General features: G+C 68.7%; 2 protein-coding genes across 6 annotated transcripts in view; both read left to right on the forward strand.

Annotated features, from left to right (window-relative positions):
- PPP1R16A (protein phosphatase 1 regulatory subunit 16A) overlaps positions 1 to 2,966 on the forward strand; it is a 44,666-nt gene extending 41,700 nt beyond the window's left edge. For all 4 annotated transcript variants that reach the window (XM_006267337.4, XM_019490280.2, XM_019490279.2 and 1 more), the window contains 2 exons: positions 238 to 400; positions 740 to 2,966. In XM_006267337.4, the coding sequence (XP_006267399.1) occupies positions 238 to 400; positions 740 to 1,189 (613 nt within the window). In that variant the 3' untranslated portion in view covers positions 1,190 to 2,966. The remainder of the gene's footprint in view (positions 1 to 237; positions 401 to 739) is intronic.
- Positions 2,967 to 5,058: 2,092 nt separating this feature from the next.
- On the forward strand, positions 5,059 to 16,629 carry GPT (glutamic--pyruvic transaminase). 2 transcript variants are annotated; one of them, XM_059723660.1, is made up of 12 exons: positions 5,059 to 5,074; positions 10,505 to 10,730; positions 13,656 to 13,745; positions 13,841 to 13,949; positions 14,063 to 14,196; positions 14,478 to 14,721; positions 14,841 to 14,920; positions 14,995 to 15,131; positions 15,488 to 15,662; positions 15,748 to 15,903; positions 15,992 to 16,104; positions 16,262 to 16,629. In XM_059723660.1, the coding sequence occupies exons 2-12, from the start codon at positions 10,515 to 10,517 to the stop codon at positions 16,350 to 16,352; spliced, it is 1,545 nt and encodes a 514-aa protein (XP_059579643.1). In that variant the 5' UTR covers positions 5,059 to 5,074; positions 10,505 to 10,514; the 3' UTR covers positions 16,353 to 16,629. The 2 variants fall into 2 exon arrangements, with proteins under 2 accessions (XP_059579643.1, XP_059579642.1); XM_059723659.1 differs by lacking the exon at positions 5,059 to 5,074 and having other exon boundaries at positions 10,443 to 10,730.
- Positions 16,630 to 22,772: the final 6,143 nt, after the last annotated feature.

A 22,772-nucleotide genomic window follows, 5' to 3' on the forward strand; every position in this document is an offset into this window, starting at 1 on the left:
GCCTGAACGGTCTTGAGTGCGACCCCGAGCCTTTCACTCACATCACCTCGGCTTGGGGAGCGTGGCTTGGCTGTGGCAGGAGCCCCTGGGCCTGTCTGCAGTCTGGGAAGGCAAGAGCCAGGCATATGGGCCAGCCAGCTGGGAGCCCAGCAAGCCCAGCATCCTGCCCACTGGCCCTGAGAGAGGACCCTCTCCCCTTCCCCGCCACGTGGTGACCATGGCTCGCGGTGCCCCCAGGAAGGTGGTGCGGCGGGTGAGCGTGACGGAGCGCACCAACCTGTACCGCAAGGAGCACGAGAAGGAGGCCATTGTGTGGCAGCAGGGCGAGCCGCGGGACAGCGAAGCCGAGCTGGAGGATGAGGACAAGCAGACGGACACCGAGCTCCAGCGCCACCAGGCCGTGAGTAGGGGCCGCAGAGCCTGCACCCACTCCACTGCCTTCGTGAGGGGTTTGCCAGGTGGTGAGGGGCTGTTCCAGGGTCCCTGCCCCCAGCTGGGGTTGGGCATGTCAGTGGGCCTCCCTGCCCTCTCCTCACTTGGGGGGCAGAGGAGAAGGGGCTTCCTCCCTTCCCAGTGGGTTTCTTGCTCATCGTCCCTGCCTCAGGTGCCCTGTTGTCAGGTGCTCCTGCCCCTCCAGCAGCCCCTGCCTGGAGCCAGCACTAAGGGGAATCTCCTTCCCCCCACATCTGGCTGCCCGTGTCCTGGTGCTGAGCCCACCTTGCTTCTCTCTGCCCTGCAGGATCCCGAGCCGGTGGTGGGGAGTCCGGTGGGGGAGGAACAGCAGAAAACCCGGCTGACCCAGAGGAATGGAGCCGCTGGCTCCGCAGCCCCGGGCCCCTCCAAGCACCTGTTCTCCAAGCGGCTGGACCGCAGCGTGTCCTATCAGCTGCCTACCCAGGACGAGTCCACGGGCGACCTGTGCAAGGAGAAATCCCGCCACACGCTCGCGGACCTCAAGCGCCAGCGGGCAGCTGCCAAGCTCCAGCGGCACCACAGGGACGACCACCCCCTTAGCAAGGACCCTCCTGCACCTGGCTCAGCCGAGGTGCCCCAGGGCAGCCCGAGCCCGGACTTGGAGCAGAACTCAGTGTACTACACAGCAGCCAGCGGGGACCCTCCCCTGCTGAAGCTGACGGCCCCGGTCGAGGACACCCCCGCAGAGAAGAAGCCGTGCTGCAGGCTGATGTGAGGAACACGAGAGCAGGCATGAGGGCATCCTCCTGCCCCCATGGGCCCCTGGAGCTGCTCCAAGGCAGGTCTCTCCCCTGGCTTCTCTTCCAGGGACTTGTCCCTGCGGGGCTGTGGCTGCCCACAAGGGACTAAGTGACCACCACTGGGGCAGGCCAGGTTGGTGGGATGCCATTTACCTTGGTCACTGGCCATGGGCTGCATGTCCCACAGCAGTGGCAGCTCAGGCACTGCACAGAGCCCTGCCATAGGCTTAGAGCTGAGGCAGGCTGTGTCCACACATGATGGGAGCCATTCTGTAACATGCCAGCCAGAGCTCAAGCCTCCCTCCCTGGCTAAGTTGGGCAGCACCAGGAGGGGTGGAGCGTGCCAGGAGCCCCATGGGGGCCAGGCACACAGCACTTCGAGGTGAGGGCGTTCCAGTTCACACGCTGGCTGCAGCCCTGTAAGCCACCCCACCAGAGCCCAGGCTGCACCCGAGCGGTTCAGCTTACCTGCAATGGGTTTAAACCAGCTCAGAGCCCTGTGGAGGCATGTGCTTGGTTAGCAGCTGGCTCCTAACAGTCAAGAGGCTGGGACCAGCTAAGCCTGGCTGCAGTGCCCTCCCCGGAGGTCTGAGCTACATCATAATAGGATCCTGGGTTAAAGGGGCTAGTCAGACGGGCCCCGGGAGCAAGTCTCCTGTGGCCCCGTCCCCCGGGAGATGGCTGTCTTAGTACTGGCACATCCACACAGGGCCACACTTGCTGATTCAAGTCATTGAAAGCAGTTGCAGGCAAAGGAGGTCTGCGTCCCACGGGCTCTCAGCCCTGGGACCCCGGCCCAGCAGAATGCACCTGCCTGGGGCCATCCGGCCAGCGCTCCCCTAGTCACAGACCTAGGCAGGGTAAGGGGCCACTGTGGACCGTCCCTTGCCATCTGCCATCAGTGCCAGGGTGTCCAGCCTAGGTTCCAGTCCCAGGCTGAGCAAATTACAGGCTTCAAGCTTCCTCTCCACCTCTTCTAGCTACTGCTGGGGGGGCCTGTCCCCTCCGTGTCCCGTGCAAGGCAGCTGGAAGGAGTGCTTGCTGCAGCCACCCCCACCCACCCAGGCAGGCAGCTTCTCATGGGGGTTCAGATCAGTGCCAGGCTCGTGAAGACTGGCCCCGAGCAGCTGAGACCGCTCCTGTGGGCAGGGCCATTCATAGCACCCCTGAGGATGTCGGGCCAGGAGCTGGCTGGCATTGCTGCCACAGAGCCCCATCCTGTCCCGGCACAGCTCACCCGTGGAGCCCTGGGCACCACAGAACAGCTGCCACCTAGAAATGCTCTTACCCCCATGTCCATGGCAGGTGGCACCCTAGAGCCCTGTGCCAGGCAGAGGAGGAGTCTGGAGCCCCGGGGGGCTCTAGTGGGCTGTCGCACCTGCCCACCCCCCATCACCCGGTGTGGTCCCCCAGTGCTCGGCACCGGAGCAGCTGCAGACCCGTCCCTCCTGCTGCAGGTCCCTTCCTTCTAGGTGGAGCAGAAGCCCCCCCAGGAGTGACACTGGTTGTTGGGATAGAAAGCATGGGAGGGTGAGGAAGGGGCATCTCCATTCTTGCCCTGGTTTGGAAGCTGGGGCAGGGAAAGCTGCCCAATGCTTGCTGGAGCCGAGTGAGCCCCCCCAGGGCACTTCCAGCGGGCACCCCCTGGGTGCAGCACTCAGGCCCCAGCCCCCTTGTACTGTGCCTGCGCTGCCCCCATTCCCCCGGCCTCACACAATGGATCTTAAACTTGCAAGGTTTCCATGAAGCCCATCCATGTCTCAGCTCTTCTTTCCATGGGGGGTGGCAGGGGCAGGGCCCGGAGATCCCTGCGTCGGGGGTACTGCCCAAACCGCACCTGCTGTGCCTGTGCCCTGGACCGCTCCACCCCAGCCAGGAGCATTCCTCGTCCTGGGCTCCCCATGGGCAGGTTCCCCCCCGCTGGGCCGAGGCAGGGCCATTAGGGTTAGGTCGGTGGGTTGAGGCCTGGGGGGGGTGGGCTGTGGGGCTGAGCCAGGGCTGCGGGAAGGCTGGACACATGCCCCTCACGCCAGTCCTCTGCACTGAGGGCTCCCTTGGGTTGGCAAGCCCCTGCCCCTGCCCTTCGCTGGCTCAAACCAAGAGCAGCTTTTCCCAGGAGCTCTGGAGCTGGGGGTCAGGACTCTGCTCCCTCCAAGCCCTGAGCATGCCCTCTGCCTCCCATGCCCTGCTCCCACGGCCCCCCCCCGCGCTCCTCGCCCCAGGCAGGTCGCGCTGTCCCAGCCTGGTTTGACCTTGGCGATCGGGTTCCGGGCAGCGGCCGCGGCGTCACTCACGGGCCGGGGATCCGAGCCAGGATCTGGTTTCAGGCAGACCCAGGGGAGCATAGGACCCCCTCCCCCCATCTGCTGGACCCCCCAGCCCCCAGGGGAGCCAGGCCTGGCCCCATGGGGTTGTGGGGGCACCTTGTGTAGTCCATGCCCATCACCCCCCCCAGCCCAGCACATGCCTGACCCTGGGACCCTCCCGATTCCTGCGGGGCATGAGCAGCTTCTCCGCGGTCCAGCCCGGTCACCTGGTGCCTTGGCACGGGAGCTGGTCAGGAGGCCTGGGTCTGCTCCAGGGGTGGGGGGGTGACCGTGCCCAGCGATGGGTGGGCAGGGGCGCAGAGTCCAGCCCCGACACCCTGGGGATGGGCACGTGCTGGGCTGGGGAAGGCCCTGTCTGGCTTCAGGGGTCCCCAAGCTGTGCCCGGACCCTGCTGGCACCTGGAGCTCAGTTGCCCCCAGTGTCCCAGGGCAGGGAAGGGGCCCTGGGGTAGGCACGGACGGTGCAGATCGGCTCTCCCAGGGGGACGGGTCGAACTCTGCTGGGGGCCGGGGGGGGCAGAGCTCCAGGCTCCCAGGCTGTACCAGTTCTGGCTTGTTATTCGCTGGGACCTTCCTGCAGCCTTGGGCAGGGGGCTGCCTCTGTGCCCCCCACCCAGGGGAAAGACCCCTGTTGTTTAAAGGGGCTCCGAGCCAGATACCCGGGCAATACTGGGTGGGCAGGGAAGGGGTATGGGGCAAGGGGGGCTTGGCCAGCGCCTGCTGAGCTGGGGAGAGGGGCCTGCTGGGGTCGTGGGCGAGAAGGGACGAGGCCTGGGACAGTCGCAGGGAGTCTGGGCTCCTCACCCATGCGGGGGGGGGGGGGGGGGGAGGGTCTCCATCACCTGCTGACACCCGGGTCCAGAGGAAGCCACCTGGGTGTGGCTGGGCCTGACCCCAGGGCTTCCCCCAGGAGGGGGCAGGGGGGCTGGACTGGCTGTGCCTGCCACCTGGCCCTGGGGGAAACTGAGGCACGGAGCTGGGCTCCAGGGTCTGGGATCGCCCCACAGGACCCAGGCAGGGAGGACCCTGCAGAGCGGGGGGGCAGGTCAGGATTGAGGCTCCCCCAAGAGGTGCCCCCCCATCTCCAGGACACCCCCACCTGGGGCACAGGAGAGGCCTTGGAGGGGGCACCTGGTCCGGCCCCACCGCCTGGTCAGCCCCGAGGCAGGGAGTCTGGCCCTGGCAGCGCCCAGCCGGGGGAGCGCGGTGTGGGCATCTCCCCGGGCCACTGACCGCCGGGGAGCCCTGCCCCAGGTCGGGGGCTGGAGGGCAGTTTGCAGCCTGGACCCCCCGCCCAAGCACCTACTTGGGGGCTGCTCACCTCCGGGCCCTGGGGAGGGGCGGGCGCTGCCAGCTGCCGGCGGAGCCAGGGGCTGGGTTTTAAATTTAGTGCGGGCCGCGCGCAGGCAGCTGCTCGGGAAAGGTCACGCTCCCGGCAGAGGCAACACCCTCCTGCCCCGCCTGCCTCCACTTGCTGCAGCACCCAGGGGCTGGAGGTGGCTGCGGGCACCGGCAGGAGGGCGAGCCCCAGAGGTGAGTGCTGCTGGGGGGCAGAGACACCCCGTGCATGACACCCCGGAGGGACCCCTGCGGCAGGGGCACCCCTGAGCCAGCGGGCATGCAGCCAGCTCCGGGGAGCTGCAGGCCGGCCCCGTAGCACAGGCCTGGGGTCTGCCCCTGCCCCAGCCCCCCATGCACTATCCCAGGCCCGGCAGGCCGTGCCCCCCTGCATGGCCTGGGCAGGTCTCCTGCCTTGCTTCCCACCAGGGTCTGGGTTCAGGTCCTGCCTGGCTGTTCCCACCCCAGGACCCGGTGCTGGGAGCAAGAGGAGCCTCGCGGGGCTCTGGGGCAGGTACGGCAGGGCCCTGGCTGCTGACGTGGGGCCCCGAGGCGTGGGGCCCGCACCCTGCTCCGGGAGCAGCCTATCAGGGCTGATAGCTGCCGGGCGGCTCCTGGCTCCGGGAGGGTGTGTCTGCGCGGCTTTAACCCTCCCGCTGCTGCACCCTGGGGACCGGCACCCGCCCCCCCCAGCCCCCTGCAAGCCACAGGCCCCGGTGCCGCGGCTGGGGGGCCCAAGCCCCCTGGGAGTGGGGGGTGGGGGCTGGGACGTGTGGCGGGCTGGGTGCCAGCAGTGCCTGGCACGGGGACCTTTGCCCAGGTGGCCCCACGCGCTCTGGCAGGAGTTCAAGGACGATGTCGTGGGTGCGAACGCCACGGCTTTTTGGAGGGCACCTCAAGGGGGAAGGCAGCCTTGGCCCAGCTAGGCCCCCCCTGTGCCAGGGCTGGACTCGAACCCTTGTCACCGGTGCCCCTTGCCCGCTGCCCAGAGAGGGCTGCCACGTGCTTCAGACAGTGGGGGGCCAGCAGGGGGCGCTGTGCTGGGGGTGGGGTGGGGGTGCTGTGTTGGGGGGCAGGGGGTGCTGCACTGCTGGAAGTGCCCCCATTTGCACATGCCCTGGCCACAGCCCCTCACCCTAAGTGCAGGGTGCCCCCAGCTCTCTGCTGCACCCCCCAGAGGTGGCTGCACCCTGCGGTCCCCGCGGCAGTGTCTGCCAAGCAGGATGAGGCCCTCCCGGCTGTCACCTTGCAGCTTGTCCAGGCCCCTGCCCCTGCCCCTGCCTGCCCGAGCCCTCCTGCTCCGGGTGCCAGGGGCTCATCCTGCCCTCCCCCCTGGGCCAGCCGGCTCCCTGCATCCCAGGGCTGGGGCGTGGGGCAGCAGGAGGCCAGGCCCTGGCAGGGCTGGGGCGAGGGGCCTGGGCTCTGCAGGCAGCAGGGGCCCCGCAGGGCCCAGGATGGGGCGGGGCAGAGCAGGTGCTCCAGGGCACCCTGCAGGGACCGGCTTGGGTCTCAGGAAACATTTCTCCGCTGCTGGAGCAAGGAGGGGGGGAGACGCCAGGGGAGGGGGCTCTGCATTGCTGGAGGTGTCGGGGAGAGGCTGGACGGGCGCTGGTGGGGCAGGATGTGGGCGCAGGATGTCTGCGCTCTGCTGTGGGGGTTTCCCAGGCTGCTGGGCTGTGCTGGGTGCCCCCCCTCCATGTGTTGGGGGTTTAGGGCGCTGGGTGCTGCAGCCCAGGCTGGGGCTGGGGCTGGGCTGGGCCAGTGCTCCTGCTGCACCAACCCCACAGAGTCCTGGCTGGAGGGTCTTGCCCCTGGGCAGGAAGGGATTCCCCCCTGCTCAGACTGGTTCTCACTGGGGGGTTTGCTTTCCTCTGCAGCGGGGGGCACAGTCTCTGCAGCGCCCGCGACCCCCCGGCAGCAGCAGGACGTTGGTGGCTGCAGCCCCCTGTACCCCGGGGGCGGGGGCGATGCCCGGGGCTGTGTGGTGTGACTCCAAGGGCGGACACGGGGTTAGTCTGGGATCAGAGAACGGCAGACAATGAGGGTCAAAGGGCGCCGTGGACTCATCTCGTCCACCCCCTGCTCCAAGCAGGACCAGCCCCGACTGCGTCATCCCAGCCAGGCCTGTGTCTACCCAGGGCTTCAAACCCCGCAAGGAGGGAGATGCCCCCCCTCTCTGGGGAGCCTGCTCCAGTGCTTCCCCCCCATGAGAGGGTTGCTCCTGGTATCTAACCGCAGCTTCCTTTGCTGCAACTTGAGCCCGTTGCTCCTTGTAGGACAGGTCTGGTCCTGTCTGGGGCAGGGCTGGGACTGGATGTGCCCCCGCAGCTCCCTGCCCGCCCCGCGGCTCATGCTCTGATCGCGGGGGTGCAGCTTTGGGGCGCGGAGGGACCCTTGTGCCCCCCGGCCCCACAGCAGCAGGTGCCCACGGTGCCCAGGCCAGTCCCAGCGCTGCCCTGCCTGCTCCTGGCTGGATCCCAGCTCGGCCGCACGGCCGCCTCCCCCGGGGTGTCCGTTTCCTCTCGGCTGTCTCGGCACAAAGCTCCTTTGTCCCCATTCGGCGGTGCTGAGGAGACCCAGGGGCCCCGGCCCCCAGCGGCCCCGGGAGCCTTTGCGCTGGCTGTGGCACGGCAGGTCTGTCTCTGCCTCGGTGCCGCGCTCGGGGCTGCACACGTGAGGAGCAAAGAGACGGGCCCTGCCCCGAGGCAGCTGCAAGAGGCAGAGGCTGGCGGGGAGGGGGGGCTCTGGGATGAGCCTGGCCCAGGTCCAAGGGGTCTGCTCTGCAGGTCGGGGAAGGAGGCACTGGTGCACATTTGCCCCGGGCGGGCCAGGAGCTGGTAGGGCTGGAATCTCCCCGGACAGGCTCGCAGGCATCCTCTGCCCAGAAAAGCCGGTCCTGCCCCCGCGCCGTGGCAGGGCCCAGCCACCCCAGGGGCTAGTTCTGGCGGGTCCCGGCCTGATGCGAACGGGCTGGGTTTGCCCCTGGCTGGACTCCAACACCCCCGCTTGCCTTCCCGCCCCCCCACGGCCCTCTGTTCTCACGCTGGCACCCGGGCTTTGAAGCAGCCGCCTGCTGGCACCGTGGCCTGCCCAGCGTCGCATTTCACCCCCGGGAGCTCCCGAGCCACCGAGAACGGGGTCAGCTCCAGCCCGGCCCTGCATCCGCCTGCCAGGGGTGGGGCTCGGCACACGTGTGGGTCACGGGTGCATGCGTGCAGGGGGCCCCGTCGCCCGGGGGGTGTCTGCAGGCAGCTCCAGGCCTGCTCCTGCTCCATGCTTCTGCCCTCTAACCCGGTGAGGGGCTGGGCTGGGCTTGGAGCAGGACTACGCCCCGGGGCCGAGACCCGGGGTGCACGGGTCCCCCCAGGAGAGGTTCGGACAGTGGCACACGGCTGAGCTGGGGTATCGGGGCACCTGTTGCTCAGCGTCCCTTTCTGCGGGCTGCGATGCCTGGTTTGCTGCGGCGCTGAGCACACAGCACCAGCTGGCCCTGGGGCGGGGATCTCCCAGGGACCCGGACCCTGGACTTTTCCCTTCTTGGAGCGGGAGCTGAATGCCGGGCAAGCCTCACCCAGGAACCGAGATGCTCTTTGGCCTCCCGAGGGCAGCCGGGGGCCTGTGAAAGCTGCACACACTGCAGATGATAACGGCCCCGCTCACCTTCCCGCCTCCACCCCTGGCAGCTGAGGACGAAGCTCTGGCCAGGAGACAATGGAGCCAGGGTGCAGGGGGCTGCTCTCCATGCTCCCCAGGCAGGCATGCACCCAGGCAGGGACGGCTGGATCCTTTGCCGGCGGGGGGATGCTCTAGCCAGGCGGGGTCCATCTGACCAGCACCTGGCCGGATGAGGCCAAGCAGGTGACTGAGCTCCCCCGTGGTACTGATGGGAGACTTGCATTTCTTGGACATCCTCTGGAAGAACAAGGCTCCTCACCCGCGTGGAGGACGGCGCTGTGGTCCAGAAGGTGGATGCGACCAGCGGAGCATCCCTCCCGACCTGCAGGGAAGACCTGGCGCAGGACAGGAAGGCGACGGACGGGCAGCTCGGGAGGTCGCCGTCCCAATATGTGGCACGTCCTGCGATGGGCAAAGCACAAGGGTCGCCCCCGGGGCGCTGGGCTTCGTCGGCCTCCAGGGGCTCAGAGACACGGATCCAGGCGGGGGGTCAAGGTGCCCACGTGTCCCACCCGGGGGCTGCACAAGGCCCTGCTCGGGGGCCTCAAAGGCACGAGGACGCATGCAGGCCGGGCAGTCACTGAGGAAGCCCACCGGGACATGGGGCTGGCACGGGCCTGTGGAGCCACATCCAGTCCTGGGGCAGGATCAGGCCCGTCCTAATCAGCCCAGACAAACCCCGTGTCTGACCTCTGAGCAACACGGCGGTCACCCCGGCATGGCCCCCGCCCTGCGGGGTGGAGGGGACACTGGCGGCTGTCAGGGGTGACTGTCACGTGGCTCAGAGGGTGGACGGGCCTGATCCTGCCTCGGGCGTGGCGGTCCCTCCCAGCCCCATGGCTCCAGGCTCTGGCCAGAAAAGGTGGACGGGGGAAGCTGGCGGGCCAGGGGGCTCTTTGCCTCGCTCTGCGCACGTGAGCGATGGGTTGGGCTAAGGCAGGGGTAAGCCGAGGGCTCCGAGAAGGAGCTCGAGTCAGCCGGGCCCGTGGACTCTGGCCCCGGCGCTAGGAGCTGGCAGAGATCGCCCAGCCCTTGGCCGTGACCTTCATGAGGCCGCAGGGGATGGGCCATGGCCCCCAGGACTGGGGAGGGGCCGACGTAGAGCAGGAAGGTGACGGGGGGTCCAGAGCGCCAGGCGGGGGGCTGCACCTCCGGGCAGGTCGGGCAAGGCCGTGTCCTGGAAGGGTCGGATGGGGACACTGGGGCCCGGAGCAGAGGCCGGGCTCTAGGACCCACCCCCGGGGTGTGTCATACCCCCTGTACTGCTGGCCAAAGTGGAGACTCTCCTCTACGGACACAGGACTCTCACCTCCCCGCTGTGCAGGGGAGCAGGGAAACTGAGGCAGGCAGGCTGCGTGCGGGGGCCGGGTTCTGGTGGTGGTGACATCACCAACTGCCACGGCTGGGGGGAGGCACAGGGCGCGGGGTTCCCTCCCGCCTCTGCCACTGCCTCCCCGCGAGACCACGGTCATGACACTTCCCTCCCGAGGCAGCTCAGAGCAGCCTGCACAGGTGGCCTAGCCGGGCCCCTGTAGCGCGTGTCCTGAGCCCCGTACTGCCCCGCCTGCGGGAGTCTCCAGCTGCCCCAGCAGCAGCAGGCGCCGAGGCCTGGCCGAGGGGACATGCCCTCCTTCCTCCTCCTCCCCCGCGCCCCCGCGGGCGCTGCCCGGGGCTGCTGGCGGCGTCTGTCCCGGGCGCTGCCGGCTCTGCCCAGGTCCGTGTGTGCAGGGGGCTGCGCGCCTCGGCCTGGCACGGGGCAGGGGCACCTGGGGGCGGTGTCCCGGGGGCAGGGGGGGCAGCTGGGGGCGGTGTCCGGGGAGGGGCAGCTGGGGGCGGAGCGGCGGTGCGGGGTGTCCTGGCCCCGCTACTGCGGGCGGAGGGGAGTCTCCTCCCCGCGGGCGGGATGCGGGCGGCGGGGCTGAGGCGGGCGCTGGCGCTGTCGCCCCGCAGGGTGCCGGCGATGGAGCAGGACGGGCGGCGCGGGACGGCCACGGGGCCGGGGCCGGCCACCGCCACCGCCACCGCCACCGGGACAGGGGCCGGGGCCGGGGCCGGGGCCGGGCGCGGGCGGGTGCTGAGCTCCGCCACCATGAACCCGCGGATCCGGCGCGTGGAGTACGCGGTGCGCGGGGCCATCGTCACCCGCGCCCTGGAGCTGGAAGCGGAGCTGCAGCAGGTACGACCCGCGCCCCGCGGATCCCGCTCCCCGCGCACCCTGGGGATCCCCGCTTGTACCCCGGGATCCCCCCAACCCGGGTATCTTGCACCCCCGCGCGCACCCCGCGCACCCTGGGGATCCCCGCTTGCACCCCGGGATCCCCCCGCACCCCGGGTATCCTGCACCCCCGCGCGCACCCCGCGCACCCTGGGGATCCCTGCTTGCACCCCGGGATCCCCCTGCACCCCGGGATCCCCCCGCACCCCAGGCACCCCCAACCCGGGTATCTTGCACCCCCGCGCGCACCCCGCGCACCCTGGGGATCCCTGCTTGCACCCCGGGATCCCCCCGCACCCCGGGCACCCCCCCAACCCGGGTATCTTGCACCCCCGCGCGCACCCCGCGCACCCTGGGGATCCCTGCTTACACCCCGGGATCCCCCTGCACCCCGGGCACCCCCAGCCCGGGTATCCTGCACCCCCACACGCACCCCGCGCACCCTGGGGATCCCCGCTTGCACCCCGGGATCCCCCCAACCCGGGTATCTTGCACCCCTGCGCGCACCCCGCGCACCCTGGGGATCCCCGCTTGCACCCCGGGATCCCCCCAACCCGGGTATCTTGCACCCCCGCACGCACCCCGCGCACCCTGGGGATCCCTGCTTGCACCCCAGGATCCCCCCGCACCCCGGGATCCCCCCAACCCGGGTATCCTGCACCCCCGCGCGCACCCCGGGGATCTCTGCTTACACCCCGGGATCCCCCTGCACCCCGGGCACCCGCAACCCGGGTATCCTGCACCCCCACACGCACCCCGCGCACCCTGGGGATCCCCGCTTGCACCCCGGGATCCCCCCAACCCGGGTATCTTGCACCCCCGCGCGCACCCCGCGCACCCTGGGGATCCCCGCTTGCACCCCGGGATCCCCCCAACCCGGGTATCTTGCACCCCCGCACGCACCCCGCGCACCCTGGGGATCCCTGCTTGCACCCCGGGATCCCCCCGCACCCCGGGCACCCCCAACCCGGGTATCCTGCACCCCCACGCGCACCCCGGGGATCCCTGCTTACACCCCGGGATCCCCCTGCACCCCGGGCACCCGCAACCCGGGTATCCTGCACCCCCACACGCACCCCGCGCACCCTGGGGATCCCCGCTTGCACCCTGGGCTCCCCCTGCACCCCGGGCACCCCCCAACCCGGGTACCTGCACCCCCACGTGCACCCTGGGTATCCCACCCCCTGGGTATCCCACCCCCCGCACCCTGGGGATCCCTGCACACACCCTGGGCACCCCACCCTGCACACTACCCCCCGGGCACCCTCCCAGCCCCGTGCCCGGACCCCCCAAGCCCATACTGTCCCCCCCAGTGCCCCCAAACCAGACTCCCAGGGAAGCCCCCTCACTCCGGGTCCAGGTCCAATCCTGAGGCTGTCTGGGGGGGGCTGCACCCTGGGGCACCCCCTGCTGGTGCCCCCTGCCTGCCCTGGGGGGTCCCCGCCCCGCCCCCACTTCCTCCCGCCACCCCCGACTCCTGCCTGCGCCTGGGCACGCACCATCCCGACCCGCCCGGTGCGGTGCGCCGGGGCTGGAGGCCAAGGCTGTCCCGTCCTGGGTGGGGTTGCCCGTGCCCCGCCCCAGGAAGGGGCTGCGGGTCGGGAGTGAGGGGCGCCGCGGTGCCAGGCTGGGGGACAGGGGAGACGTTCTCACTGTGACCACGTGTCTGCACACACACCAAGACACGCCCAGGCCCGGGGCTGCGCACATGTGCCAGCGTGTGCACACACGACCTGCCCGCCACGCTCACACAGGTGGGGGCCCGTGCACACATGCAGGCACGTGAGCCCAAGTGTGTCAACCTTGCCGTTCAGGGGAGGAGCAAGTCGCAGCTCCAGGACCTTCCTGTGGCCACACCTGCCCCTGCCACGGGACTGGCACGCGTGCGTGTGTGCATGCATGCGTGTGCAGCCTTGCTCCCCCCGCTCCCGCCCTGCTGCTGCCTCCAGGCCTTGTCTCCCCGCCGGGCTGCGGGGAAGGGGGGTCTCCCCTGGCAGAGGCAGAGGTGGGTCTTGCCAGGCCAGACTTTCCCACGCCCGGTGCCGCTCCGCGTGGCACCGCGCCACCTGCCCCGACAATGGAGGAGTCTCTCCCCTGCGCCCACACGGAGTCCACCCCCCCCCCCCCCGGCCTGGGCCCTGCCAGGGGCGAGGGGCTGCCAGGGTCCCCCACGGGGTGCGGGGGGGGGGCATTCTTTCCCCTGCTGCCATGGAAACCGCCCGGTCCCAGCAATGCGTGGCAGGCTGCAGTGTGCCCGTGCCAGCCGCCGTGGGTGCAGGGACCTGATGCTCTCCCGGGCTGTCTGAGAGGTGCTGGGGGGTTGGCGCGGGCCTGGCAGGAGGCAGCTGGAGGCTTGAGCTGGGTGACATGGGGCCAGCACACACACACATGCACATGCACACGCACATACGTGACCCCCCCTGTCAGGGGGCACACGGCGGGGGCAGTGCCTCACCGTGTACACTGACAGATACACGTCTGTATGCACACACACACGCGCATGCACTCCTGCAAGGGCATGCATATGCAAACACATAGAGGCAAGCCTGTTGGCACACGTGTTCGCACACATGCACATGCAAACAGGTGCCTAGATGCAAGCACATAGGCACACATGCACGCATGCACACACCCCCTGTGCACCTACATGTGCACCACCCGTGTACCCAGACCTGCACACCTCCCCCGGGGGCCAGGCCGGGCCAGGCTGTGGCGGGGCCACAGAGCCCTGCCCGTCCCAGCTCTGGTCCCGGACGTGAGTTCAGGGCTGGGCACAGGGTCCAAAGTCCCGAGGCTGCTCTGGGCAGGGCTTAGGGTCAGGGTGTGCCAGGCAGCAGTTTGGGTTGGGGGTCCTGGGTCAGACCCCCCCACCTTGTTCTTTCCCAGGGGGTGAGGAAGCCCTTCACGGAGGTGATTAAAGCCAACATCGGGGATGCCCACGCCATGGGGCAGACGCCCATCACCTTCCTGCGCCAGGTACGGGGGCCAGGAGGACCCAGGAGTGCAGGGAAGGGCGGGCTGGGCCGGGGCTGCGAGGGGGCAGGCGGGTGACCCGTGCTCCTGCCCCGCAGGTCACGACCCTGTGCCTCTACCCCGAGCTGCTCCACGACGCCGCCTTCCCCGAGGATGCCAAGAAGCGGGCACAGCGGATCCTGGACGCGTGCGCCGGGCACAGCGCCGGTGAGTGGCCCCCGCGCCCCGGGACAGTCTCCCTGCGGCTGAGCTGCGGAGGCCGGACCCCCAGGACCCCCCCCCTGCCGCCCCTCTCGATTCAGCCACCTCTGTCCCACCAGGTGCCTACAGCGCCAGCCCGGGCATCCCCGTCATCCGGCAGGACGTGGCCCGCTACATCGAGCGGCGGGACGGGGGCATCCCCTCCAACCCCGACCACATCTTCCTGTCCACGGGCGCCAGCGATGCCATCGTGGTATGGAGTCAGGGGCAGGGGGCTGCGGGTCGGGAGCGAGGGGCACCGGCGGGGCTGGGGGTGCCCTCTGTGTCCCCGAGCTCTCCTGCGCTGCCCCGGGAAGGCCTCAGCCACTCCCTCCCCCTCGGCCCCCCCAGAGCCCCAGGCCTGGGGCCTGCTGCATCCCCTGGGCACTCACAAAGGTCCGTTGTGCCCTGCCTGGCACGGCCGCACGGCCCTGGCAGAGCTGGGGGCTTGGCAGGGGCAGGTCCCGTGCCCCAACCCGCCTTTCCTCCCCGCAGACGGTGCTGAAGCTGCTGGTGTGGGGCGAGGGCCGGGAGCGCACGGGGGTGCTGATCCCCATCCCCCAGTACCCGCTGTACTCGGCCGCCCTCGCCGAGCTGGGCGCCGTGCAGGTCAACTACTACCTGGACGAGGAGCGGTGCTGGGCGCTGGACCTGAACGAGCTGCGGCGGGCGCTGCGCCAGGCGCGGGAGCACTGCACCCCCCGCGTGCTCTGCATCATCAACCCAGGCAACCCCACCGGTACCAGCCCTGTGGGTCGGGAGCGAGGGGCACCGGCAGGGCTGGGGGTTACTCGCCCCGCGGGGGCAGCTGCCTGGGGGGGTCCAGGCACGGCCCCGATGCAATGCCCCCCCGCCCAGGCCAGGTGCAGAGCCGGCAGTGCATCGAGGACACGATCCGCTTCGCCTGGGACGAGCGGCTCTTCCTGATGGCCGACGAGGTGAGCCGGCCCCCCGCCCCCGCCCCCCGGCCTGGCTCTCGGCCCCGCTGACCCCCCCGCCCCCCCGGCCGCAGGTGTACCAGGACAACGTGTACGCGCCCGGGTCCCAGTTCCACTCGTTCAAGAAGGTGCTGACGGAGATGGGCCCCCCCTTCGCCGAGGGCGTCGAGCTGGCCTCCTTCCACTCCATCTCCAAGGGCTTCATGGGCGAGTGAGTGCCCCGGCGCCGTGCCCGCCCCCCGGCCCCGCCCAGCCAAGCCCACCCGTGGCACCAGGACGCTCCTTGGCCCCGGGCTCCGGGGGCAGCAGGGACTCGGGTGCTGGGTGCCCGGGCAGGCGTTACAAGGCACATAGAGGGGTGGTGGGTGGGGCTTGCTAGGCCCCACCCACTGGGAGAACAAGGGGCGGGGCTAGTTGGGCCACACCCACCACAGGTGTCGAAGAGTGAGGTTATGCTACGGGCCCAAGGGCAGGGGGCTCCGTGGCTCCACCCCCTGCAGATGGCAGAGGGCGGCGCCACGCTAGGGCGGGGCAGGGCGGGGCTAGCCTGGCTCCGCCCCCACGCAGGTGCGGCTTCCGGGGCGGCTACATGGAGGTGCTGAACATGGACCCGGAGGTGCGGCAGCAGCTGTCCAAGCTGGTGTCGGTGCGGCTGTGCCCGCCCGTGCCCGGCCAGATCCTGCTGGACGCCGTCATGGACCCGCCGCAGCCCGGCGAGCCCTCGCACCCGCGCTTCGCCGCCGTGAGTCCTGCCCCTTGGCCCCGTGCCCCGGCCCCCCGGCCCCGCCAGCCTCCCCCGGTCCCTCACCGCCGCGCTGTGCCCGCAGGAGAAGCACGCCGTGCTGAGCGCCCTGGCCGACAAGGCCCAGCTGACCCAGGAGATCCTCAACCGGGCGCCCGGCATCCGCTGCAACCCCGTGCAGGGCGCCATGTACGCCTTCCCCCGCATCGACCTGCCCGCCCGCGCCGTCCGCCAGGCCCAGGTGAGAGCGGGCCCCGGGCGGGCCGGGGGGCTCGGCCTGGCTCTTCCCCGCCCCGCCCCGCCTGAGCCCGCGTCCCTGTCGCCCGCAGGACCAGGGCATGGCCCCGGACATGTTCTTCTGCCTCAAGCTGCTGGAGGAGACGGGCATCTGCGTGGTGCCCGGCAGCGGGTTCGGGCAGCGGGAGGGCACCTACCACTTCAGGTGAGACCCCAGCTCCCCCCTGCACCCAGTGGGGAGGGGGCGGCTGTGGGCCCCCTCCCGCCCGCCTGCAGCTCTGCGGCCCCGGCCCCTGCCCCATCCCCAGGCTGGGGGGCGGGAGCGCTGGGCCGGGGCAGGACCGACGTGGTGTCCCCCCCAGGATGACCATCCTGCCGCCCACGGAGAAGCTGCAGACGCTGCTGGAGAAGCTGAGCTGGTTCCACTCCAAGTTCACCCAGGACTACTCCTAGTGGCCCCCGGCGCCGGGACCAGGACCGGCCCACCCCGCCTGCCCGACCCCCGGGGCTGTGCCCTACCCCGCGACACTCCAGCCCCCCCACCCCTGCCCCGGACCCCCACCCCGCTCAGTGCAGCCGAGAGTGCCTTAGACCCCCAGCCCGCGGGGAAGGAGGAGGCTGCGCCCACCCGGGCCCCACGGAGCTGCTGGGGCCCTGCCGGAGCCGTGCACACGGGGCCGGGGCCGGGGCAGGATCCCCCCTAGAGACTCAATAAACACCTTAGAGACCAGCTGTGGCTGCTCTGCCTGCTCCTCCCGGCCGGGCTCGGCTCCCTCTGGGCACTGCTGGACTGGGGACCGCTGCCAGGGGCCACCTGGCCCGGAGGGTCACGGGACAGGGGGCTGCAGGGCAGGGTCTGGGGCTGGGGAAGAGCCCCTTGTGCCCTGATGCTTCGGCTGGGGCACCTGAGCAGCCTGGTGACGTCCCCGTGTCATCGGGGTGGCAGTGCCCACGGGCCGGGGAGAGCTGTCCTGGGGCGCCGCACCAGAGAGCCGAGGAGCCGACTGCCCGGGCACGGGGATGCCGGAGAGGACCCGGCTCAGCCGCAGGAGCAGGAGGGGAGATGGAGAGGACCCCCTCCTGTTGCTCCAAGCGTTGGGGGCATTTCAGAGACTTTATAGTCTGCCGAAGACATTGGGGGCTGGAAGGGACCGCGCAAGATCACCGAGTCCAGCCGTGCTCAGTGCTCAGTGCTGGCTGCAGCTGAGGCTGGGGATAGGGCTGGGCTGGGCTGGGCCAATGCTCCTGCCGGCATCGACCCCGCAGGGTCCTGGCTGGAGGGTCTTGCCCCTGCGCCCACACTGCACTGGGCAGGAAGGGATTTCCCCCCTGCTCAGACTGGTCCGCACTGGGGGTGCCTTAGAAGCATATCAAATTCAGGGTTGAAGGGAGCTCAGGGGGTCACATCCAGTGCAAACCCCTGCCCCAAGCAGGACCAGCCCCAACTGCATCATCCCAGACAAGGCTTTGTCTACCCGGGTGTTAACCACCTCCGAGGGCGCTTGTACACATTATCGAAGACCGGAGGAAATTGTTGCTCCTCTTCGGGGCGCGGCGGTGGGGTGCTCGTTTTGCACCGGCCGCTAATCAGGAGTGCTGGGTGGGCACTGGAGCCCCACGTGCGAAGACCCGAAGGGCGAGCTGTCCTGGGATGCTTGCAGCCATCACCCTGGCAGCCCAGTTGCCTGTCCAGGGGACCTCGGGCACCGGGGCACAAACATGGGGTGCTGTTTTTGGGAAGCATGAAAGGCTGCCTGGGCCTCACCTCCGGCCTCGAGCGCAGCCCAAGGCTGCCAGCGTGAGCCGTACGGGAGGGGGGTGGATTTGGGCTGGGGCGACTCTCGGGGTTTGCCCATCGCTGCCTCCTTGGACGCTTGCAGCCATCACCCTGGGGAGAAAGCTGGTGCATTGCTGCTCGGGGCACAAAGCGGGGTGCTCTTTTTGGGCAACGCTGTCCCTGCCCCCACTAATCCGAGCCTGGCCCCAGCACATCCCCTGCCTGCCTGTCAATCCCGGCCTCCTGCATCCCCGGTGACCACGATCACGGTGACTAGATCCAGGTGCGCCTGGGGTTTGTAGGAAGAAACAATCAGGGCTGGGGGCAGAGGTGATATCTTTTATTAAACCAACAAGATCTCTGCAAAAAAAACAAAACCAAACCAACTTTAATTGCAAGCTTTTGGGCACAAACCCCCTTCCTCAGGCTTCGGAGACAAGATTGTAAAAGTTCTCCTGGGTGGAAATGAAAGCTCGTATCTCAGAGGAGCGGATCGATGGGAAACTGTCTGGGCAGTGTGGGCATGGCTGGTGTGGAGCCTCTCACCTCCCGGGAGGGCCTGGGAGGATGCAAATGACCTTGAGACAAAGGCAGGAGCGGGCGCTCGGGTTGCAGGCCCCCACAGCTGCTTCCTGCTTGGGAAAATACAAAGATTGCATTTAAAGAAACTGGCTAAAATATGCTCTCGTCCTTGTGTCAGGGAATCAGGTTGTAGCCGTGTTGGTCTAGAGGAAAAGCACACGCAGGGCTCCAAGTAGAGGCGATCGCTCTTATTAGACCAACAAGATCTTTGCAAAAAACCCAACCAACCAAACAAAACAATTAACTGCAGGCTTTCGGTCTGTAGGTGCACCTTACATGATAGCATGAACCCCCTTTTTTAGCTTTCTTTGTACTTTGCACTGTTTGCTTACAGACCCGTGCCGTTGCACTTGGGCTGCCTAGAGAGACAGACCCCTTTTTTCCCCCGCAGCGCGCGGTCGTCCCCTCCACACCTCCGCTTCTTCTCCAGGCGCCTGCAGGCCCCCTCACCCCCATGTCCTCTCCCGTCCCATAGCTCCTTAAAAGAGATGCTGGGCACATTTGCCTGCTGGCACTTGGCACCGCAGGTGTGCGGAGCAGACTCAGCCTTACCTGCAGAGTGAGCCCCGGGCACCCCTGGGCACCCTGCGCTGCCCGCAAGCCACAGCCGAGCGACCTGGGGGGGCACTTCGCCAAGGACCAGCTTTGCACGGAGCCAGACATGAGCGTCTCCTCTGCCGCCGTCTCCCCCATGTCTGGACACCGACACAAGGAGGAGCAGCCGCACGGGCCGAGAAAGGACTCGGTTCAGGAGGACGGAGCAAGCCCTGGCTCCACCAGGAGCTGTCGGGAGCAAGAGAGAGCGCTCGGTTTTGTGCACAAGGTGCCACGAGCCTCGCAGCCGGTGACTTGTACGTGGCACACAGCAACGGGAGGAGGCTTCAGGCTCAAAGATGTGGGCTTAAGCATCAGGGCTTATGGTAGAGGCCATTTCCTTTATTAGACTAACAAGATTTGGGGCAAATAATTGCAAGCTTTTGGGCACAAACACCCTTCATCAGGCATGGGAGAAAAGATTGTAAAAGTTCATCTGCTCGCACCTCAGTTTATGCAATCAGACTAGCCTCCTGGTCTCCTTAACATGAGATTTTAAGGGGAGAGGGGGTTTAGGAGCTGGGCAATTTATGATTAATTTTACTGCCTATCTGTTATTAACACTCTTACTATTGCTTTACCTCTTTTAATCGTGTTTGTGAAACTTTCACTAAAATAAAGGTCACGGACGGACTTTTGGAAGTGTGCAGAAGTGTTTGCTTGCAAACAAGGAATGTGTCAGCTCCCTTCTAACCCCACTGCCGTTCGTGGGCCAAAGACTCCCCAAGTCACATCACCCGGCAGGCAACGTCGTGTCTTGGTGTCCATCCTTGGGGCTTGCAAGTAGCAATCCAGCCATCGCGGCGCCCCCGCTCCCCGTCCTCCGCCCGCAGACGTTCCTGTGCTCGCCATCCGTCCCAGTTCCTGCCGGGACCCCCAACATCCACTGCTTTCCCAGGTGGGGGGTGCACAATACATCATCCTTCACCCTTTCTGGGGTGCTAGACTGGGGCTCACCCCTGTATTTCCCACATTGGCATCACAGCTCTCCCCGACACCGATCAACTCAGCCGATGCTGGTGCTTTCTCCTGATCTCTCCCAGTGCCAACCCAGGAGGGACCCCGGGCCCGGGCCCCCTCCTCCTCCCATGTCTGCACAGCTTTTTGGCAGGAAGGCGCCTTCCCGGGTCTTTTCCACTCCCAGCACCCTGCTTCTCTCCCCGCCACATTACACACACCTGCACAGTCTGCAAATGTAGGGGTGCCCGGGCCCCCCCGAGCTGGAGGCCGGCCAAGAAAGCCTTTCACATTTCCCTGCAAGCATCGCAAGTCACTTTGCCCAGCAGCCAACAACTTCTCTTGTTATTCAGACTAGGGGCTCCCCTGGCCACCCCAACACTGCCCCACGTCATGGATGGCACAGGTAGGCAGCCCAAGGGGTGCACCCTGCCTGCCACGGCTGGCCAGGAAACCTCTGCCCACCCGCCAGCCCTTCCCCTGCTCAATCCTGCCCTAGGTCGTGGGTCCAAGTCCCCGCTGGTGGCCCGGAGCATGCCTCTCGGCCTGCCTGAGAGGGGCCCGATCCAGCGCTAGATGAGCCATCAGGGGACTCCCCGCCGTGTGCTAGCAGTATGGGGCACAGGACACACAACACCCCCATGCTGACCGTCCACGAGAGGGCAGCAGAGCCACATCCCCCCCCCAACCAAGAAGGGGCTCTGGCATGCCTGCCCCCCCAGACTCCCCCCCACCCCTATGCTGTCTAGCACAGGTTAGGGGTGGGGGGAGAGGAGACCAGGTAACTGGGGGGGAGGAATCCCTCCTGAAGTGCGGCGCCCAGAACTGGACGCAGTACTCCAGCTGAGGCCTGACCAGTGCTGTACAGAGGGGGAGGATCACCTCCTTGGCCCTGCTCGAGGTGCATCTGTGGATGCACGACAGGGTGCAGTTGGCCTTCTTGAGCCAGCCGCAGACCCCGCACCAGGTCCTCGCCCGTGGCCAGGACCAGATGCAACAGGCATCTCCCCTGGTGGGGCTGTGCACCTCCTGCGTTAGGTGGAAGTCCTGTATGATGTGCCCTCACCTGCTCCCAGTCCCTCCCAGTGCAGGGTGGCCCAAGGACTGGGGCCAGTGGGGCCCCCAGTAGGGCAGGGCCCGGGGGTGGTGGGGCTGCCCCAGGCCCCCGGCAGCAGTCAGAGGGCTGCAGGCCTGGGCAGGGGGAGCCAGCATGGACCTTGCCCGGCAGCCTGGGGAGGGGGAGCTGAGCCCGGCCTGGCCCTGGCATCATCTTAAAGATTAACTCCAGCACCTGCTCCCTTGCTGCCCCCTGCCTTGCCAGGCCCTGTGTGCCAGGCTGGGCCATGGAGGTGCCCGGGGCCGCAGGGAAGGGGCTGACGCTGGATACAGTGAACCCCTGCAGCGTTTGGGGGCCTCGGCTTTGCCCGCGAGGGGGTGGAGAGGGCAAAGGTGCAGGGACAGGGATGAGGCCACTTGGAGTAGCAGTGGCAGAGCGGAGGGGGTCCCCAGGCTCGGGGTGCATGAGCCAGGTGCCTGGAGCAGGGCAGGCCGGGGCGCTGAGGGCAGCAATGCACCAGAGAGGTGGGGGCATCTCCATCCTCGGCTGGGACGATGTAGTCGGGGCTGGTCCTGCTTGGAGCAGGGGGTGGACTGGATGTGACTCCCGGGGTCCCATCCAGCCCTCGTTGTCTGATTCATGGATGCATGTAGATGGATGGATGGATGGATGGATGGAGGCAGAGAGCGGGGGTCCCGGCCATGGCTGACACCCGCCTGGTGCCCGGCAGGTGCTGGCAGCCTGCGCCTACCCCGCGCTGCCGCAGGCCGAGGCGATGCCCCCGGACGCGGGGCTGCGAGCCCGGCACGTCCTGCGGGAGCTGAACAGCGCCAGCGCAGGTACCAGCCCGGGGGGGGGGCAGCAAGGAGGGGAGGGGGTCAGCACTGGGGCTCCTTCCCCCAGGAGGTGTCTGGCGTGAGGAGCGTCGCCCCCAGCAGCCCTGTCCCCCCTGACCGGACCGGCGTGTCCCCAGGGGCCTACAACGTGGAGTACACGGAATAGGCCGTGCCCTGGTGCGTGGCCCAGTGGCGGGAGTGCCAGGACGGGGGCATCACCTGCGACCCCCGCAACATCATCCCATGCGGCAGCACCACCATGGCCATCACGGTGAGTGTGGCCCTGTGGCGGCAGGGGCTTGTCTATGCTAGAGCCTGGGCATGGCCAGGAGCATGGTGTGGCACGACCACGCGCCCCTCACCCCCGGTCCCCGCAGGGCACGTGCTGAGCTGCGGGCGGCTGCGGGAGCTGCTGCAGCTGGCGGCCGACGAGCGCCTGCTGCTGCTGGCCAACGAGGTGGGTGCAGGGCTGGGGCGGCAGTGGGGGGCACCGGCCCCCCCAGCCTGATGGCGCCGTGTGCCGCAGGCCCACCAGAACGGCTCCAGCGCCTTCGTCTCCTTCAAGCGGGCACTGGCCGAGCTGGGCCCCGCAGGTCTGGTGCCGTCCAGCTGGTCTCCTTCTAGTTGGCCTCCATGGGCTTCACTACTGAGCAAGTGCCCCCTCCCCGAGGCTGCCCTGGCCCCCTGCCCGCCGGGCTCTCCTGGCCTCTGCCCCCCGGCAGGGCTGGCTTCTTCGAGCTGGCGAACACGGACCGGGCGCTGCTCACGTGCTTCTACACGTGGGGCGCCTCCGTCTACCTGCCCGTGCTGGGCCAGGCGCTGCTGGACGTGCTGATGGAGCCGCCGCAGCCCGGGGACCCCTCCTACACCGCCGTGTGTGCCCCGCAGTGCCGGCAGGGTTGGGGGTCTCCGGGGTGGCAGAGCTGGCGCGAGGGACCGTGGAGCTGAGGGTGGGGGCCCCCAAGGCAGCTGGGAGGGGCGGGGAGGGCAGCGGGGTGCAGGAGTCGGAGCTGGGCTGGGTTCCCGCCAGGGTCCGCGCCTCCCCCAGGAGAAGCAGGCGGTGCTGAGCG

Source organism: Alligator mississippiensis, chromosome 3 (genome assembly GCF_030867095.1).
Source record: "Alligator mississippiensis isolate rAllMis1 chromosome 3, rAllMis1, whole genome shotgun sequence".
Classification (NCBI taxonomy): Eukaryota; Metazoa; Chordata; order Crocodylia; family Alligatoridae; genus Alligator; species Alligator mississippiensis.

Coding starts and splice junctions, on each gene's coding strand:
- GPT (XM_059723659.1), top strand. CDS start 10,458: ATGCGGGCGGCGGGGCTGAGGCGGGCGCTGGCGCTGTCGCCCCGCAGG. Junction 14,197..14,477: donor GCGCCAGCGATGCCATCGTG/GTATGGAGTCAG, acceptor TCCTCCCCGCAG/ACGGTGCTGAAGCTGCTGGT. Junction 15,663..15,747: donor CGCACCCGCGCTTCGCCGCC/GTGAGTCCTGCC, acceptor CTGTGCCCGCAG/GAGAAGCACGCCGTGCTGAG.